The sequence below is a fragment of the Mytilus galloprovincialis genome, chromosome 2 (genome assembly GCF_965363235.1).
Source record: "Mytilus galloprovincialis chromosome 2, xbMytGall1.hap1.1, whole genome shotgun sequence".
Taxonomy (NCBI): domain Eukaryota; kingdom Metazoa; phylum Mollusca; class Bivalvia; order Mytilida; family Mytilidae; genus Mytilus; species Mytilus galloprovincialis.
In genome coordinates, this window is record NC_134839.1 from 45,179,038 (window position 1) to 45,198,726 (window position 19,689).

General features: G+C 31.8%; 1 protein-coding gene across 4 annotated transcripts in view; it reads left to right on the plus strand.

Moving 5' to 3' along the window:
• Positions 1 to 19,689, plus strand: part of LOC143063665 (uncharacterized) — a 102,784-nt gene that overhangs the window by 73,919 nt on the left and 9,176 nt on the right. For all 4 annotated transcript variants that reach the window (XM_076235935.1, XM_076235938.1, XM_076235934.1 and 1 more), the window contains 8 exons: positions 658 to 845; positions 1,712 to 1,816; positions 3,986 to 4,128; positions 5,911 to 6,057; positions 8,794 to 8,888; positions 11,461 to 11,720; positions 12,867 to 13,051; positions 18,822 to 18,971. In XM_076235935.1, coding sequence (XP_076092050.1) covers positions 658 to 845; positions 1,712 to 1,816; positions 3,986 to 4,128; positions 5,911 to 6,057; positions 8,794 to 8,888; positions 11,461 to 11,720; positions 12,867 to 13,051; positions 18,822 to 18,971 — 1,273 coding nt within the window. The remainder of the gene's footprint in view (positions 1 to 657; positions 846 to 1,711; positions 1,817 to 3,985; positions 4,129 to 5,910; positions 6,058 to 8,793; positions 8,889 to 11,460; positions 11,721 to 12,866; positions 13,052 to 18,821; positions 18,972 to 19,689) is intronic.

The window sequence follows — 19,689 nt, forward strand, 5'->3', positions numbered from 1 at the left end:
GCCTGAATATACCACTGCAACAGTTTGTCATCGCAATTCCTCTGAAACCACACAAGTGAATTTAAAGAATCTTAAGGACATACTGCGTAGTTGTACATATCGACAAGAACTTATGATTCAGGTTTTTTTTCTCGGAGATATGCCCCTTTGAACTTTCGGTTTAGATATACTACGGCAACTGTTTGTAATCGCAACTCCGCTGAAACCACACAACATAATTTCATGAGACTTAGTAGTTATATACATAAGGATATAATATGTTAATGTGCATCCACAAGAAAATTTGTATCAGTTGATTTTGTATAGTTATGAGTCTTGAGCTTAGGAATCTGGTGAGTTTTTGTTTGTTCAGTGACAATGTGGGGTATGTGAGCGTACTCACAGAGGTTCTTTAATGATGTTATGAAATGAAATTCATGGTAGGCGTACAAGAGGGTTAACCTGAATTATATATGATATAATGTTATACCATACTTGAATTAACCATTTATGTTAAAGACATTCAATATTGATTCAATCATGATCAGTAAATCAAGCGAGACATGGCAGCAATCTTATGATTCTTGGTGTCTTTCAACCTTAAGTAAGTATTCATGATATGAGTACTGTTAAGACGAAAACGTATGACAACCTCAAAAAGAGTCTTTCTATTTGTAGTGACAGTGGAAATTCAATGAATTTTGAGATCATGCTTCAACTTTTTAAACCGTATTCGATGGCTTTAGAACAAGTTATTATTTTCGACCTAAGAGAGAGAATCGTGCAATATTTCCAGCTAACAAGACGTCGTAGAGAAGTCTCAAATTTTGGTTTTGTTCCATCTTCTTTGATTATCCAGAGCACACGTAAGTTTGTAAATTGAAATATTGTCAGGGAGACATTTCTATCGTCGTTTAACTTTCGTAGTGATTATAATGTCATTCTTTTCTTGACAAGTTTGTTTCGTTAAACACTGCTTTCTGAGTTAAATTCAGGTTATTTAAATTTATCACAGAAAACTCGATTTTGACCCATTCTTCTTTATAGGTGAATCTCTTTTTTAACTGATAACTTGACGAATCGAAACTTCGTACGATCTTGAAAATGTCTTTCTTTTGCCTTTTCCATTTTTGGTCGTAGTATACCTGTTTGGCCACCATTACTTTGTGATTGTTTGTTTAAAGATATTTTTTCTGAAAAATGTGTTATGGACCATTATTGGATAGTATGTTAAAAACTGTTCTTTAACACTAAACATACCAGACATATAATTTGGTATGCCGTTCGTGCTTGTCGACTACAAATGACTGATCATTGGCGCTCGAAACAATGCAGTTGGAAGCCAGTTTAAATATGCATAAAGTGATTACACAGAAAAAATATAACAAAAGTATTATATTTTTAGATACCTAAATGTATATGCCTGGCCGAAAGTAAAAATAACAAACATATCGAACTCCGAGGAAAATTGAAAACGGCCAAATCAAAACATCAAACACACGTTAAACGAATGGATAACAACTGTTATATTTCTTAATTTGTACAGGCTTTTTGTTGATGTAGGAAAGGTTTGGATGGAACCTGGTTTTAGAGCTAGCTAAACTTATCACTTGCAAAAGTAATTTAAAGTAACCGTTGCACCTTTTATAAATGAGATAACCTATCTAACCTTTTCAATTCCAATGTATTTTTTGTACTACATTTCACTATTTTGTTTTGTTATTTATTACAGAAATTTGCGGTGGAAAGGTATTTATACCTGATTTGGGCACTACAGTTAATTTTTTACCAGTTAAGTTTGGATTAATAGCTATATCTTCAGAAATTTGCATAACAGGTTTGAATATTTTATAGGAATTCATGATACTGATTAGTGTCCACAATATTTTATCGATAAAACGCCATTATAATGCATTTGAAGAAACTTATTGACAACATGAATATTCATAACATATAAAAATAAAAGTATATAATTAGTTATCAAAGGTATATAAAGTTAGCCTGAATGTTAGTTAACACATCATAGAGACCATGATAAAAATTGTGTAATCCAGACACGCGATCGTTTATAAAAGTCTGATTAGTGACCTCGAATAAAAAAGTTAACATTTTGTTAATTTTTATACTCCCGTTTACGGTATACTGTTGTCCGTCCGTTAATTAAAAAACGGGTAATATTCCAGGTTTCAGAAACTAACACACAAAAGCTTTTAGCTGTTTTATGAAACTTTGATGAATTATCTATACCTATTGGAATGAGTGCTTTTCGATGTGTTAGATTTTACGTTTCCAAGTTTTCCAAGACTTATCAATAACGCTCGAATTTAACGAAGTTAAAGAATGAATTTAAGAAATTAAGTAAAACATAATAAAAAATAAGAACATTCAAACTGTAAAGCTCCTTATTCCAAAACACCCGATAACCTACGGAACAGCATAATAACCATCCCTTGTCTTTTTGCGTTCCAAAGTGAAACTCTTACTAAAGTTGGGCTTTTGTTTAGTTGTGAGGGATTTATAATACAATGCTAAGTCTGGTCGTAATTGGGGCGTTACTTTCGATACCTGGTGTAAAGAGAGTGCCACTCGACTGAACCCTTGAATCAAGGCCTGTTGCTAGGTAAACTATCTGTTTCTATAAATGAAACTAGTATTCCAGTGATAGATAAAATTTCCCGCACTTCACCTGGCCAATCTCTACCTGGCAGGACGTACCTATTTTATTGTTTAATTGTTCTTGTGATAAGTATGCATGCTATATAAAAGATGTCTTATGATTGCTAATCAGTCAGCTCTCCACAAGAGACCAAATAACTCAGAAATTACTAGCTAAAAATCACCGTACGACCTTGAACAATAAGTAAAGACCATACCGCATAGTTGGCTATAAAAGGCCCAAAATTACAAATGTAATACAATTCAAACGCGAAAACTAACGGCCTAATTGATGTACAAAAAATGAACGAAAATCAAATATGTTACACAGCAACACACGACAACCACTGAATTACAAGATCCTGAGTTGGATCAGGCACATACGTACAGAATGTGGCCGGGTTAAACATGTAAGCGGTATCCCTAACCCTCTAACTTTGGACAGTGGTGTAACAACACAAAATAAGAATGACTAATAAAATCAGTTGAAAAATGCTTAGCTAATAAGATGTAAAAATAGAAATGCATCCAGCAAAAACATAAAGTGGACGTGGCTGTGGACGTCCCATCAATAAAAAGACACCGAGTACAGATCTGAGAGTATTCGCAGTTACTGACTGCTAGTTTAAAGCCAATAACATCTAATAAAATCAATCATGCATCTATAAGACTAAAATTTAATTACCAATCACTACACATCCAACATTCAATGAATTGAGTGTAAATAAACAGTCAGAGAAAAAAATATGATATGTTTGCTTCTTGGCGTTAAGCAAGCAACAATCATCAATCGACCTTTACAGCTGGTCAATGCGTATTTATTTAGTTATTTGTTAAAATTTGGTTTTGATGTAATTGTGAGGTGGTTATATCCTCATCTGTTTGTCTCTGATGGATATTTATCACCTTGTGTATTATACTATATCTCCTTAATTTTATATCATACTAGAAGAGGAGCACGAAATCGCGGTACAATTGGGCAAGTGTTGAAACAAAGAGTTTTTAAATTTCGCGGGCAATACGTCGACTAAGCATTTGTGAAAGCGTATAAGACACGAATCGATAACGGTCTCCGAATTAGGTTATCCTCAAACAATTGGCGTTTTCTGTAGAAAAATTATGTTTCCAAGACAAATGTAGGCAGTAAAAACGCTACATTTATACCTCATATCATACCACAAATATTTCCAACTTTGTATGGATTCAGAGAACATGCTGCTCAATGATATCGGTATCTTCCTTTAGTAGTATAGATTCTTTAGATTATGGTATTCTTTTAAATCAAAAACTCCCGTACACTGTAGATGGCTTTGGTACTAATGACATAGGCAATGTTGATATATCGTTTCAGATAAGCAACCCCTTGCTACATCCAGATGTGTTGGTGGTATTGGAATTACTACAACATTTGTTGATATACAAGTCAACCAAAAATGTTTATTTGGAGATCTTTCAACGTCTGCAGTTACAGATACTCTCAGGAATTTGACTGAGGTATTTATACTAGTTTATACGAGTGTAAGAGCAGAAAATAGCCACTATAAATGGTTGTTCAACGCAGCGAAAAAATTTCGCATTAGATCCCAGGCTCCACCCCTAAACAAAATGTCGAAATTATGAAAATATAGATTTACGTCTTTACATTAAAAAAAAACATGTAATGATGTAAAATATCTCTAAATAAACTATTCCTTCTGCTAGAAAAAATACATCAAATAATCAACGATAATTCCTGCATTTACAGAACAATGCATTTGGTGTCCTCTAAAATCTCGTTTGTAGGACTGCTGAAATATAGAGACGAATGATTTTCACCCTAGGGGTGAATGGGGAAAAAACTTTCCGGCAAGTTGGGCATCCGTTTAAAGGTGCGGGATGTATGAATAAGCAGACACATGGAAAGTCATTTTATTTACTTGTACATGTAGTTTCAGCAGATGATTGTTAGCAGTTTTTCAAGAACTTTTGAAATGAGACTATTGTTTGAAGTTTGCACATGTTGATTGCAATTTAGTTTGTTGCATTTTTAGTACTTAGCAGCTTGTCAGAAGATAAAAACCGAATGAAGCCAATATGTTTGTAATGGTATATGCCAAAACTCACGAAGTTTTACTTTAACTTTATATAAGGTATGAATACTCATTTAAAGGGACCCGTGATCGAGGTTAAGTTTTCCTTACCATGCCCATATTCCATATTCTATCAGAAATAGGTTATCTTTGACAAGAGTATGGAAATATTGGATTTTCTTTCAGTAGGATTCAACTGATCTTGAATTAATTTTCTGGGTTTATTGGTCAACATTTTTTTTGCATGATTATGTCCTTATCTCGTATGCTCTAAGAAAAAAATCAACTATTATAATTGGTATATTGAATATTAAATATCTGTCTGGCAGGCTTCATCTTTTCTGGACTTCATTTTCATGGTTTATTGGTCCTGTTAATTTTTTGTTGTTAAATCTCTTTGTTCGATGCTATTAGCAATAGGTTTACTGCAGTTCAAAAACGGAATGATTGTCAAGTGTTCATGGTCGTTTTGAAGGGTCATATGAAATTGAACTCATTGACATGAATCATTTGTCTTAATGAATTCAACTATGAATTCATGAGTTCATGAATGTCAGATCAATGATGTGTATTTCCAAAATTTCAGTACAATTTATTTATGATTGAGTAGTCTTAATTACTCAGCTAGAAATGTATTTTATTAATTAGAAAAAAGTGATAATTACTGACCAGGAAAATGAAGTTTTCTTTTTATTTTGTGTTGGTGTTGTTTTTTGATTGTTTGTTTGTTGATAGTTTTTTTTTGTGTTTCTTTTTTGTTGGTGTTTTTTAGGTCTTTTTTCATATGACAGTAAAAAGTAAAATAACAAAAAAATACAGAACTCCAAGGAATATTCAAAACGGCAAGTCCTTTGACAAGTGGCAAAATGAAAAGCTCAAACACAACAAACGAAGTCATATTTTTGACTAGATACAGGTGTTATCTTATGTTTTTGACTTGGTGGATTAAACCTAGTTTCATATCTAGATCAACATCTCACACGAATGACAGTCGCATATTATTCCATTAAATTGACAACGAGTGAAACAAACATACAAACATACATAATTGCAAGTTAATTCTGTTTTCATTTGACCCATATTAATGCTAAATAAAGGAATTCTTCGACATAACGTTTACGTAAAGGTATGAGTGCTTTCTTAGAGACTTGTGCTTCAAATGTATTATTTTTAAGTTTTTGAATCCGTTCATTTTTCTTCTTTGCAGGTTAATATTGATGAAAACACCGTAAACAAAGTTCTAGAAACTGTTAAGAATTTGACATCTGACCCAACTCCACTTACAAGTATTGATATCATAAACACTGCTGAGATATTAGTGAAGGCATCTAATGTTTCAAATTTGAATGAAAGGGTAAAGTATGATTAAATTTACAATGAGTGTTATTTTCGTTTATTATAATTGAACATAATATTCTAGATTGTAGTGCACATATATTTTTTTATATGATCAATAAATGTGGTCCATGTATTTTTTTCTTATTATTCCGTATCAATATTAACATGCAAACAAACTCTATAACCGTTACACATATACACAATCTTTCACTGGCTTCCTCCTTTATTTTCCGTTTAGCTTTTACGTTTGACGCCATTGATTGATTTTGATTTGAAAATTACAGAAAAACATGACATATACGAATGATACAAATTTGTCGTTTAGATAGAAAGTTCACAAATATTTTTGGAAATATGCTTAATTTTGTTACGATAGTTGTCATACATTTATCCCCTCTGAAAATAAACATGTTTCCCTTGTTACATATCAAGAGTCATTATTTTCTAAAGTAAAACCAGCGTTAAGCAGTCAAAATAAATGCTCTTGGAGAGTAAAAGATAAACGTGTAAAAACTTTACTTATTGGAATTTTGGGTCCCCAATGCTCTTCAACTTTATAAGCAAGACCTTCATTTAACTTTGATATAATACAATCAGAACTTGAGACACATCAAATGCAAATGAAAGATATTCTTTTTCTTCAATAAACATGAAAAGTATGTGTATATATAAAATCAAAGCTTTATAACTATTTTGATCTGAGCATCACTGATGAGTCTTATGTAGACGGAACGCGCGTCTGGCGTATTAAATTATAATCCTGGTACCTGGATAAATTTTTGTATGAGGTATTTTTTTCAAATTTGAAAGATGCTATATTAAAGATGAAACAAATACCATAGCTGAGTATTTAGCCCATTCATTCGAGTATTATTTTTTTTTATGGAATATTTCATATAAAAAAAAGATGTGGTATGATTGAACATTAGAAAACTATCCACCAGAGAACAAATCACGTAGATTTAAGCAATCAAATGAACAAATTCTGTTTAGTTTATTTGCACAGCTTTCGATTTAATGGAAGTTCTGTTGGAAACCATTTTATAGATTTCTCACAATTATAACCTCAATAAAGAGGGTCAACGAAAACCGTATAATAATTCAATTAAACAAGTCGATTATGATTTTTCGAAGATAACTCAAGATCTAGTTACAGAATGATGTGACCATCCTAGGTTGTCAGCTTACAATTTGCTGAATTTTAATTAATTGTTAGTTATTCCATATAATGGTTGACTTTTTATCATTTTAAGAAAATATCATAAAAATACTAAGGAAAATTCAAAAGGGGAGTTCCAGAAGTCCACAAAAATGACAAAATTAGGCATTTTCAATCAATTAAACGAGTGACAAATTATTTGCTCAGTGCCTTAATTCTTAAGTAAGAGGTAAAAACAGACATAACATTCATTGTGACTTTGGGTTTAGTAGTTAGAGATCATTTGTTACTTTGAGATTTTAAAAACATTATTATCTTACATAAACGTAGTTTGACTAATTTCACAAAACCTCCAGAAGAAAAAAGTAAAATCGAGGGCTAAAGATGGAAACAAAGAAAAATGTATAAACAGTAGATCATTTATAGATAGTTTTAAAGATAAATTTTAAAGATATTTTAAATAGATATAACGTTATTGTTCGGTTTTAATTCAAAAACTGCAATATACCAATTCAATTTGTTTTCCAAGTGCCCATCACACCAATTAGTTCTCTAAAATAATGGTGAATTATTTTTTAATCAAAGCAATCTGATATTTAATATTGCTGCAAAAATGGATCATTTCAGTATTTAATATTGACACAGTTTAGAACGGTCTATTTTTAAAGAGGATTTAATTTATAAAAAAAAAATAGTGACAAGGGTACAATGTATCAATTTACCTGTGAAATATAAACGGCATTCGGGATAAATATATAGTTAAAAAAATATGTGCATTAAATGTCATTCTCTAGGTCTTCTCTAAACGAAATGAGATAGAGTTTTTATAAGACAAGTTCCCTACAAGCACCATTAAAAAATCAAATGACCCGCTCTTTTTTCGTTGTCCTTCATTTAAAAAAAACCTTTCCCATCGCACAATTTACATAAATTTAAAGACAGAGATATGTTATCTGGTAAACATGTACATCAATTATCGACAACTGTAATTTAAAAATGAAACCATATGATCCGTATTCAACTGTAACTTTCTTGGATTAACGACATTAGAGTTTCCTTATTCTTATTAAATTGAACATCCGAATTCCTATCAATTTGATACCAAAGGTGCAAATTTGTCTGCACCAGTTGTGCATTTCGATAATAAATGTCTGTTTACTTTTGCATGAGGCCAGAATATGATAAAATCCAAAACTTGAAGAGTTGTTAAACCAAAAAGGAGAATCAGTATAGCTTAAACCCATCAAGGAATCAGAGTTTTGTATGAGGGAGATATATTTCTTAATTTATAATAGTTTCCAACATTTTGTAACAGATAATTTTAACATATAATAATCAGTATTTTCATGCCAATACAAAAGTAATGTATATTGGACTGGTGATATCATCAATGAAACTTTTAATAAATAAAAATTAAAAACAATACATAATTCAAGCAGTTTTCCTGTTCAGGACTTGCAGTAAATAACTGGGCATATGCATATTTGAAATGACAGACACTAAAAATACTGCTTTTTTAATTATTTCTCTATGGTTTCAAATTTGCTTGTGTTCCAAAGCAAATAGATATTGATGAGCTGTCTTTTTTTCTAGGCTTTGACAGACATCCTTGATACAATAAATAGTGTTTTGAGTGTCGAACCAGAAACAATTAAACTTGCCCAAGAAGATGGCAGTGCAACAAACAGGTACTATCTATAAAAAAGAACAACCAATATATTAATCATGTTTTAGAACTTACAGTATGACTTTCAGTACAGGGTAATCGCATTTAATAATAATCAAGTTATTTTATTTAAATAATATTGCATTCACCTTTTATCAAAATCCAGAATTTAAGTTCACACTATCTGTGAGTCATGGTATCCATAACTTTTTTCTTTTTTTTTTATTTTAGAGATTATACTATTTGAATTATTACTCGACCGGTATGAACAAATTTGTACTCATTTTCATAATGCAGTTTGAGGGACAGATTATTTAATTTCATCCTGTTTTGGACTAGATCATTAATTTTTCAGTTTTCAACCGGAAATAAACTCACCAAAGGTACCAGGATTAAATTTTGTATTTACGCCAGACGCATGTTTCGTCTAAAAAAGACTCATCAGTGACGCCCAAATAGAGTACAAATTTGAATCTTTTTATCCGATCTTTATATTATTTTTTGTATTATTTAAATTAAATCTAACTAGAACACACCCGCGAAATCGCTGGCATATGCAACTTGTGAACTATTGTAGGATGATTTCTTGTCAAAGATATTATGTATGGAGAATTTCGTAAAAGGTATGAAAAGCTCTCTCACTTTTTCCAAAGTCCGATATTTGTTTCCTTTCTGTTAAATTCAATTATTTCGTGTTTCTGGCCTCAGACCACAATTAATATTCTCCTTTGCTATAAATGCTTCTTTTGGTAAAAGTCAAATGAAATAAAAAATTTGCATCGTTTCAAACATGAAATAAATGTAACTGCTTATATATAGACCATAATTAGTCTAATAACGCTTCAGGTTAAAGTTTTTGGTCGAAGTAGTTTTAGATGAAGTTGAACATGTTTTACTTATTTATGCAAGTGGTATGACCCCTTAAATAGTAAACATTGTAAAGAAAACAGAAGATAGAATCAGGGACTTTCTATACTAACATAGAAAGTCCCTGACAGAATACAGAGAGTCTCTCTATATATATTAAAGTAGTATAATCGTAGTTTACATGTAGATAAACGCGAAAAATAATTGTCTTCTCTAAGGAGGTATAATAATTGTGATTCTTGCGATCTAAACACCATGATATGGAGAACGCTCTGAATGGCTTATTTATTATTCATTTTTATGCCCCACCTACGATAGTAGAGGGGCATTATGTTTTCTGGTCTGTGGCTCTAATTTTAATTTAATGCCAAATTAGATAATTACCCAATTTCACGGTCCATGGAACATGGAAAAGGATAGTAAGAGTGGGGCATCCGTGTACTTTGGTACTTTGGACACATTCTTGTTGTTATCTATCATACGATTGTTTGTACTTGTGTCACGTGTTTTACTTATTAAGTCTCCCAAACAAAGTTTGGAGACTTATTGTTTTTGCTCAGTTCTTATTATTTTTATTATTCTTCTTCTTTTTCTTTTTCTTTTTCTTTTTTCGCCACTTTAAAAAATGAACTTGTCCGCAGTGTTTCTCCAAAACCAATTAAGATAAATAGATTAACAAAGTCGGTTGTCAATTAAAAGATTTTTACTTTTTCTTGTACAATTTTAAGTGAAGATCTTCTACATTTATCAACACAATACGCACGGCATGCCATATAAAAACTGCATAGTAAAACATTTTTAACCATATTAAATGATTTCTTTTCAAACTTTGGTTGTACATTTGGATATTTTGGAACTGTATAAATGTTTTCATATCATTTTGAAGTTGGCTTATTGGATTAGTAAAAATATTTTGCGTTGTGCTACATAGATAGATACTGACATTACAATTTCCGTTACGTTGATCATATTTTTGCTGAAATTATCAAGAATACAAAAATATACTTTCGAAATTTACCACATGGCACTGACTCAGAATACATCTTATATGAACAGCCACTAACAATCAATGTTTGTCCATTTCTTGGTTTGAATATTTTCTTTTAACACAAAACTATATAAACCATTTACGACTAATGACATGATTTACAAATGCAAGTTAAATGAAAAAGTCTTCAACAAAATCAGTCATTGCCCACTATAACATATCTTTATAACTAACTTACATATGATGATTTTGTATGCCATTTATACTTGTTTATTCGTATCAAGCAATGTATCTTAATAACATTAACGGTACCATTTGTCTGCGCTCTATGCGGGTTTCGACAATAAAAGTATTTTCACTGCTGCACGAGGACTTTATTGGAAAAATCCAAAACCTATTTAAAATATGAAGAGCTAATAAACCAAAAAAAAGAAAAAAATATAGCCAAAGCAGGGCATGGAATAAAAGCTATGCATGGCGGGTATACATTCCCTAATTTCAAATAAATTTTTCAAACAGCAAATTTAATTAACACAATATATTTAGTGTCTTGCATGAACCGAATTACTGGCGTGACATCCTCGGGGACTAACAGTTCACCAGCAGACTCTACCCAGTGATAGTAATAACACTCGAGCATCACCGATTCTGAAGAGATTTTTATTGTAAAAATGCACATCTGGTGCAATTAAATTTGGAATCGTAAATTTTATCATTATATTTTTTTTTCTTTGAATAGAATATTAGAAGTTATCAACACCATTCCCCGTTTCCTTGATTTACAAGGACAGCCTGGAATTAGATGGGTGAGGGAAAATATTCTGATGGAGGTGTACGATATATCTGCACTATCTTCCACAATCGTTGGTATACAAATCGAAGGAGAAGGTTTTCCGTTAGCATTGACCAACAGTACAATACAGAACTTGATAAACGGATCAAATGTTAACTTAGAAACAGTTGACGCTGCTATTATTCTCCCAGTTGAATTAATTAATAGTGAGTTTATTTAACGGAATACATGTTCAGAACAAATTAAGATTTTTTTTATGAATAAGCTAAAGTACTGAAGTATTATTGTGGAACCAATTCAGTGTTTTTTCCAAAAGTATTTTCCGAAATAAATTCAACCAATAAGCAGTAAAGGTATAAACGTTGTATGTTTTAGAGAAAAATGATGCATTAGACATTACATTGATTGAGTTGGAATAGTTCTATACAAATGTTGCTTTGAATATAAATTTTAAAATCGTCATTATACTGTTTTTCAAAAAAAAAATGTTTCTCTGGTATCTTTCGCCCCTCTTTTACACAATCCGTTTTTTGTCACGACTGTTCAAATTGTTACATGATTGAATGTGTATGTGTTGGCTTTAAACTAGTTATATAAAGCTTTATCTTCAATAAGGTAGAAAAGCTTGGTATTCATGCATTTCTTGATGGAAATTTGTCTCATTAGTCTTCTTATTCTTCTACTTATTACTTTGGCAAAAGTTTAACTCACTGTGTATTATTATATTTATTTATTTATTTTTTTTGTGTGAGAACAATTATAGTCATAGTAAGAATTTGAATGAATCTGTTATGAAAAATTTTTCCCATTGGTTTACACACAAGATAAACAGTAAACTTACATTTTCCAATAATTGAAGTTTCTTTTATCATTTATCATGCTGGGCGTCGCTATAAGTCAAGATGTTGTATCTACTTGCAACTTTTCTAACCTAAGAACAAAAACTGAATATTCATTTTTAAAAGACCGATTATAGCAAATCAAATTGCTTCTCGTTCTTTTTTGCAAGATTTGTTTTCAACCGCATAAAATTCGTCATCTCATGTCGTCAAAATTGGCTTTTGATGTATCAAATTCATTTTGTACCTGGATTATTGACTAGCATCTCCTTTCCTTGCAAATGTTCGGTACTGATACTTGTTTGTTATAATAAATTTAAAGACATTGTAATTCTTTGTGCTCTTTTGATTAATTAAATGACTTCTGTAATTTTTTGCCTTGAAGTACTTGACTCTAAATACTGGAACTGTGACGTGCAGTACTTTATTTTTGTAAAAACGCAAATTGCGCATTAACCATAGTCTTTATTTATACATTATTGTGTAAGGTATTATATTCCTCTTAAATTACAGAATTTCCAAATGCCACAAGAATATCTTTCAATATATACAGAAATTGGAATTTGTTTTCTGTACGATCAGATGTCCGACAGTACCTACCAAACAGCAGAGTCATTGCATCAAGTATTTTTATAGATGGAATTCCTGTTCGTTCTCTCGACGAATACGAAGTTCAAACTCTGTTTTATCCGACTGCAGTAAGTAAATTTTCAGAATTTAATGTTCTGTTACTATAGAATTAAACTGATTTGTCGATTATATTTGTTCAATTTAGTCTATTTTTAAATTTCAATTGATGCTGCTTTTATTTATGTCCAATTGTAATATAACGTTTCGTCCCCAAGAGAATCACCAGCCCAGTAGTCAGCACTTCGGTGTTGACATGAATATCATTATTTGGTCATTTTTTTATAAATTAACTGTTTGCAAAAGTAGGGTAAATTCGAAATACTAATGATTTTCTTATCCAAAGCATAGATTACCTTCGCTGTATTTGGCACAACGTTTTGGAATTTCGTTCCTCAATAGTTTTAAACTTTATACTTGTTTGACTTTTTAAGCTACTTTGATCTGAGCGTCACTGATGAGTCTTATGTAGACGAAACGCGCGTCTGGTGTATCAGATTATAATCATGGTACATTTGATAACTATTGTATATTAAACAAAACGTTGCGCAAATGTTTGACAAGTTTTTGACCATTTATTATTTTTAAGTAAAAACACTGTATACCAACACCATCTGCATGTCTTTATATAGCATGAGTAACGCTACAAAAAAATATTAAGCCGGCTTGAAATTTTTCAATCGACTATATGTAAGAAAGCAATACCTTTACTGATGTGAAACCTATGACCATTAAAAATAGCCATCCTTCAAATTTATCAGGTCTCTGATCGTCTCAAAACGACAACATAACACATAAGAAAAATATATATAAAAGTCTACGATCTGTGCTAGTTCAGCGGCTAAGTCCAATATGGCACAATTGATCACTTTGTGGTGAAAACATGAAACTTTGCAGATTGTGAGTTATGATGATGATAACCATTTTTGGATATGGAGCCATCTAAAAAGAATTCACAATAGATGCATGACTTTTTCATTAGTTGTTAGTGGCTTTGAACTAGCTGTCCGATAACTGCGAGTACTCTCAGATCTGTTCCTAGTCTCTTTTTGTTGTCGGGATGTACAAGTACCCGGCCACGTCCACTTGTATTGTTGTCCATCTGATGAGTTGAGCCGTTTTCAACTGATTTTTATAGTTCGTTCTTATGTTGTACTGCTATACCACTGCCCCAGGTTAGGGGGAGGGTTGGGATCCCGCTAACATGTTTAACCCCGCCACATTATTTATGTATGTGCCTGTCCCAAGTCAGGAGCCTGTAATTCAGTGGTTGTCGTTTGTTTATGTGTTACATATTTGTTTTTCGTTCCTTTTTTATATAAATAAGGCCGTTAGTTTTCTCGTTTGAATTGTTTTTACATTGTCATATCGGAGCCTTTTATAGCTGACTATGCGGTATGGGCTTTGCTCATTGTTGAAGGCCGTACGGTGACCTATAGTTGTTAATGTTTGTGTCATTTTGGTCTCTTGTGGACAGTTGTCTCATTAGCAATCATACTTCATTTCCTTTTTAGCTCACCTGGCCGAAAGGCCAAGTGAGCTTTTCTCATCACTTGGCGTCCGGCGTCCGTCGTCCGTCGTCGTCCGTCGTCGTCGTCGTCCTGCGTTAACTTTTACAAAAATCTTCTCCTCTGAAACTACTGGGCCAAATTTAACCAAACTTGGCCACAATCATCATTGGGGTATCTAGTTTAAAAAATGTGTCCGGTGCCCCGCCCAACCAACCAAGATGGCCGCCATGGCTAAAAATAGAACATAGGGGTAAGATGCAGTTTTTGGCTTATAACTCAAAAACCAAAGCATTTAGAGCAAATCTGACATGGGGGTAATATTGTTCATCAGGTCAAGATCTATCTGCCCTGAAATTTTCAGATGAATCGGACATTTCGTTGTTGGGTTGCTGCCCCTGAAATGGTAATTTTAAGGAAATTTTGCTGTTTTTGGTTATTATCTTGAATATTATTATAGATAGAGATAAACTGTAAACAGCAATAATGTTCAGCAAAGTAAGATCTACAAATAAGTCACATGACCAAAATGGTCAGTTGACCACTTTAGGAGTTATTGCCCTTTATAGTCAATTTTTAACCATTTTTCATAAATCTTAGTAATCTTTTAGAAAAATCTTCTCATCTGAAACTACTAAGCCAAATTTAACCAAACTTGGCCATAATCATCATTGGAGTATCTAGTTTAAAAAATGTGTCCGGTGACCCGGCTAACCAACCAAGATGTCCGCCATGGCTAAAAATAGAACATAGGGGTAAAATGCAGTTTTTGGCTTATAACTCAAAAACCAAAGCATTTAGAGCAAATCTGACAGGAAGTCAAATTGTTGATCAGGTCACGATCTATCTGCCCTGAAATTTTCAGATGAATCGGACATTCTGTTGTTGGGTTGCTGCCCCTGAAATGGTAATTTTAAGGAAATTTTGCTGTTTTTGGTTATTATCTTGAATATTATTATAGATAAGAGATAAACTGTAACCAGCAATAATGTTCAGCAAAGTGAGATCTACAAATAAGTCAACATGACCAAAATGGTCAAGTGATCACTTTAGGAGTTATTGCCCTTTATAGTCAATTTTTAACCATTTTACGTAAATCTTAGTAATCTTTTAGAAAAATCTTCTCCTCTGAAACTACTGGGCCAAATTAAAACAAACTTGGCCATAATCATCATTGGGGTATGTAGTTAAAAAAATGTGTCCGGTAACTCGGCCAACAAACCAAGATGGCCGCCATGGCTAAAAATAGAACATGGGGGTAAAATGCAGTTTTTGGCTTATAACTCAAAAACCAAAGCGTTAAGAGCAAATCTGACAGGAAGTAAAATTGTTGATCAGGTCAAGATCTATCTGCCCTGGAATTTTCAGATGAATCGGAAAATCGGTTGTTAGGTTGCTGCCCCTGAATTGGTAATTTTGAGGAAATTTTGCTGTTTTTTTGTTATTATCTTGAATATTATTATAGATAGAGATAAACTGTAAACAGCAATAATGTACAGCAAAGTAAGAACTAAAAATAAGTCAGTGCTACCAAAACAGTCAATTGACCCCCTAAGGAGTTATTGCCCTTCATAGTCAATTTTTAACAATTTTCTTAAAATTTGAAGATTTTCAATAACATTTTCCACAGAAAGTACTGTTATAGATAGAGATAATTGTAAGGAGCAAGAATGTTTAGTAAAGTAAGATCTACAAACACATCACCATCACCAAAACACAATTTTGTCATGAATCCATCTGTGTCCATTGTTTAATATTCACATAGACCAAGGTGAGCGACACAGGCTCTTTAGAGCCTCTAGTTTATATTCACTTCACGGATTTTTTTTTTTAAATTTAGACAGAAACTTGTCAATATCCTAAATATATGCTATCCAGAGAAAAGTTTTGAATATTTTGTGTGTGGTACTGATAAATGGACTGTTAACAATGAGATACAGTCTTAGATTAAAGTTAGTTGCACATCAATTACTTTGACCAACCTTCATAGAACTTTTATGAATATTTTATATTATTTTATGATTAATATTATGTCTGATGCAAACTATAAAAAAACATATTTCTTTCATTTCCAGTACTTTTCTGAAAAATATACTTTTTTTTACTGCTAATATATAGACAGCTTTTTTTCTTCATTAATTTGTAACCGTTTATGGATTGCGAGAAGTGAATTTCTTTATAGCATCTAACGAAAAATATTTTTTTCTAAATTTTAAACTTTCTTCTTGGGTAATTTGGCATAACTGGAAGCATTAGAAAAAGGGACGCTAAAAATGTTTTTTTAATATATTTTTCAAAAATGTATGATACAATCTATATTTAGAAAAATTAAAACAAAAAAAAAAAAACACTATTTGATGAAACATATAGTCACGGTACTTGTCTATCCCAAATTCATGTATTTGGTTTTGATGTTATATTTGTTATTCTCGTGGGATTTTGTCTGTTGCTTGGTCCGTTTCTGTGTGTGTTACATTGTAGTGTTGTGTCGTTGTTCTCTCTTATATTTAATGCGTTTCCCTCAGTTTTAGTTTGTTACCCCGATTTTGTTTTTTGTCCATGGATTTATGAGTTTGAACATCGGTATACTACTGTTGCCTTTATATAGTGACAATAAAATTAAATGGTCGCATCTGTGATACTTTTGCATTTAATTGTTGTATTCATTAGAAACGTCGCACGATACTGGTGTCACCTAACGTTACACACTCAAAGACGTAAGCCAAAATAAAAACGTTGGAATGCATGTTGTTCAGATGGCTTTTTACAATAAATTTTAAAGGATTGATTTGTTTTTCCTAAGAAAGAATCAATTGTTTTTTCTTAGATAAAAGATGTTGAGCTTTAGTTTTATTAACAAATTAAAAATAAAAAAAATAACTTGAATTGAAACCATTTGTTTTATATACATTTTAATTATAAAGGCAATCGATTGCTTTTTTATGGATAAACTATGCACTGCAAATGCACTCATCTTTGCACTCCAGAATGTCAAGGTGAAAGGACTACGGCATATCTAGCATGTCAGTTCTGCACAAATATATGCAAGGGAATTAGCGGGAACAATTATTATTGCTGGGTTTTTTCCTATTAATTTGTATTATGGCAGATCCGACTATTATAGTCCGGAAAACACGTCAGTTCCGCGAGAAAATCTCTCCCAACCCCTTCTCTATGAATCGGTAGAGCTTCAACATAAAACATTTTTTAAAGTGTTCTTATTAAGCAACAAAATGAAATAGCCGTATTCCAAATCGTCTGTGAAAACCGCAATAATGACAATTAGACGGAACGTTAGAAGTATATAATTTTATTAAATAACGTCAAAACTGTATGTGGGAACATTGTATCGGACATTTTAGTTTTATCTGATATCTCGTATATTAGATTTAATTTATGGGAATTTAATATCAAAATAGAGATAATTTTTTGTACTTTTATCCATTATAAATTTTTTTATGTAGCAAATGCCACTGTATTAAATAAACATCATGAAAAAACAGAAAACGTAACCCTACGTTTAATTTGGTTTGAAGGGGACAAAATGTCGGACATTGCTATTCAATTCGAATAATAAGAATTTATTTTAAAAATTCCTGATTATTGCATGAGGCGAAAGTGTGATCTTTGTACAAAATACTAGTATAAGAATTATTTACTTTCGCCATGGGGATTGCTCTGGGATTCCCTTTTTTTGGGACAATTTAACAAAATTTACGGCAACCTTTCGTGCATGGGACACATAATTTGTATCATCTTGATCCCTTTTTTTATATTTCCGTCTTTTCGAGAGAAAAAAATCGACATTACGTCATCGCCCAATTATGAATTGCTTGTTCTAGACAAACTTTTATATCGTTTGGTAATAAAATTTATATGTTTTTTACGGTATTCAGAATTTCACAAAACTAAAAGTGTAACGCGGGACAAGGAAATCATATTGCAAAATAAAGGTTTTATTGAGTTTTAATTAATGAAAATGGTCTGTTACATATACAAAATTGCAATAATCTGAAAGAATTGCAATAATCTGAAAGAGTTAAAAAGCTTTAAAATGATATACAACACTTTATAATATCAATTTTTATGTTTAAAAATTAATAAGATGAATGTGTCTTGTCCGTGATTTTACCAAAGTAACACCAGTAGCGTGCGACGATTCTTAGCATATGATACCAATTCGTATACTGCATATTCTTTTATATCAATAGTTATGTAAACAAAATTGAATAACTGTGATCACAAATTGTATACAACTGTTGTGTGTTCTCGTTTGGCAAGAATGTTAGCTTTATTTATTGGTTGAAAAATGATAACTAATCTTCGCTTGCAGGACGTCGAATCTTCCGTATGTGGATATTGGAACTACGACCTCTATGAAACATCTGGTGGATGGGCCACCGACGGTTGTCAGTTGAATAAAACAGAATATGGACGATATGTTTGTGTTTGTGATCATTTGACAAATTTTGCAGTGATTGTGGTAATATTAAATGAATTCTAAAAACTTGTTTTCGATCATTGTACTTAAGGGCATACGATACAGTTACAGGGAAGGTAATGACGTTGCTAACGTAAAATGATATTTTCGCGACGTCAAACTATGACATATCGGGAAAAGATGCATTTTTCGACTGATTTTTATCATTCAAACTGATTTAATTTGAAAACGAGTGCATGGACCCCTATTTTTTAAAACAGCAATTTGTTTCATTTTGGAAGGAGATTATGTGACCCAAATTTTATAAAACTGTAATTAGCGCAATTTTTTTAATTTTGATAAACATGCAGCAAAAAATGACGTTTTTTCCTCTATTCATGAACATTTGATAAAGATAGAGTTATTTCGGAATAAAAATTGCATAATTTTTAATGATACTTATAAAATACAGAAATTACCGATTATTTAACAAAAAACAATTTGTGTTTATCTTTTAAAACAAAAAAGTTATGTCTTTCTTTCGAAAAAGAAAATACGGACACAAATCTGAATTTTGAGCAAATATACAAAATTTCGACCTCATTTTACTCAAAAAGTAGCACATGAAGGTATATTTTTTATTACATATTTGATTTAATCAGGTAAAAAGTAGCCTATATGCAAATTTTCATCAACTTGTAAATACAGGTTCGAAACTGTATCGTATGCCCTTAATATTCTATCCTCATCTACATTTAAACGACTAATGTAAAGCGTTTCG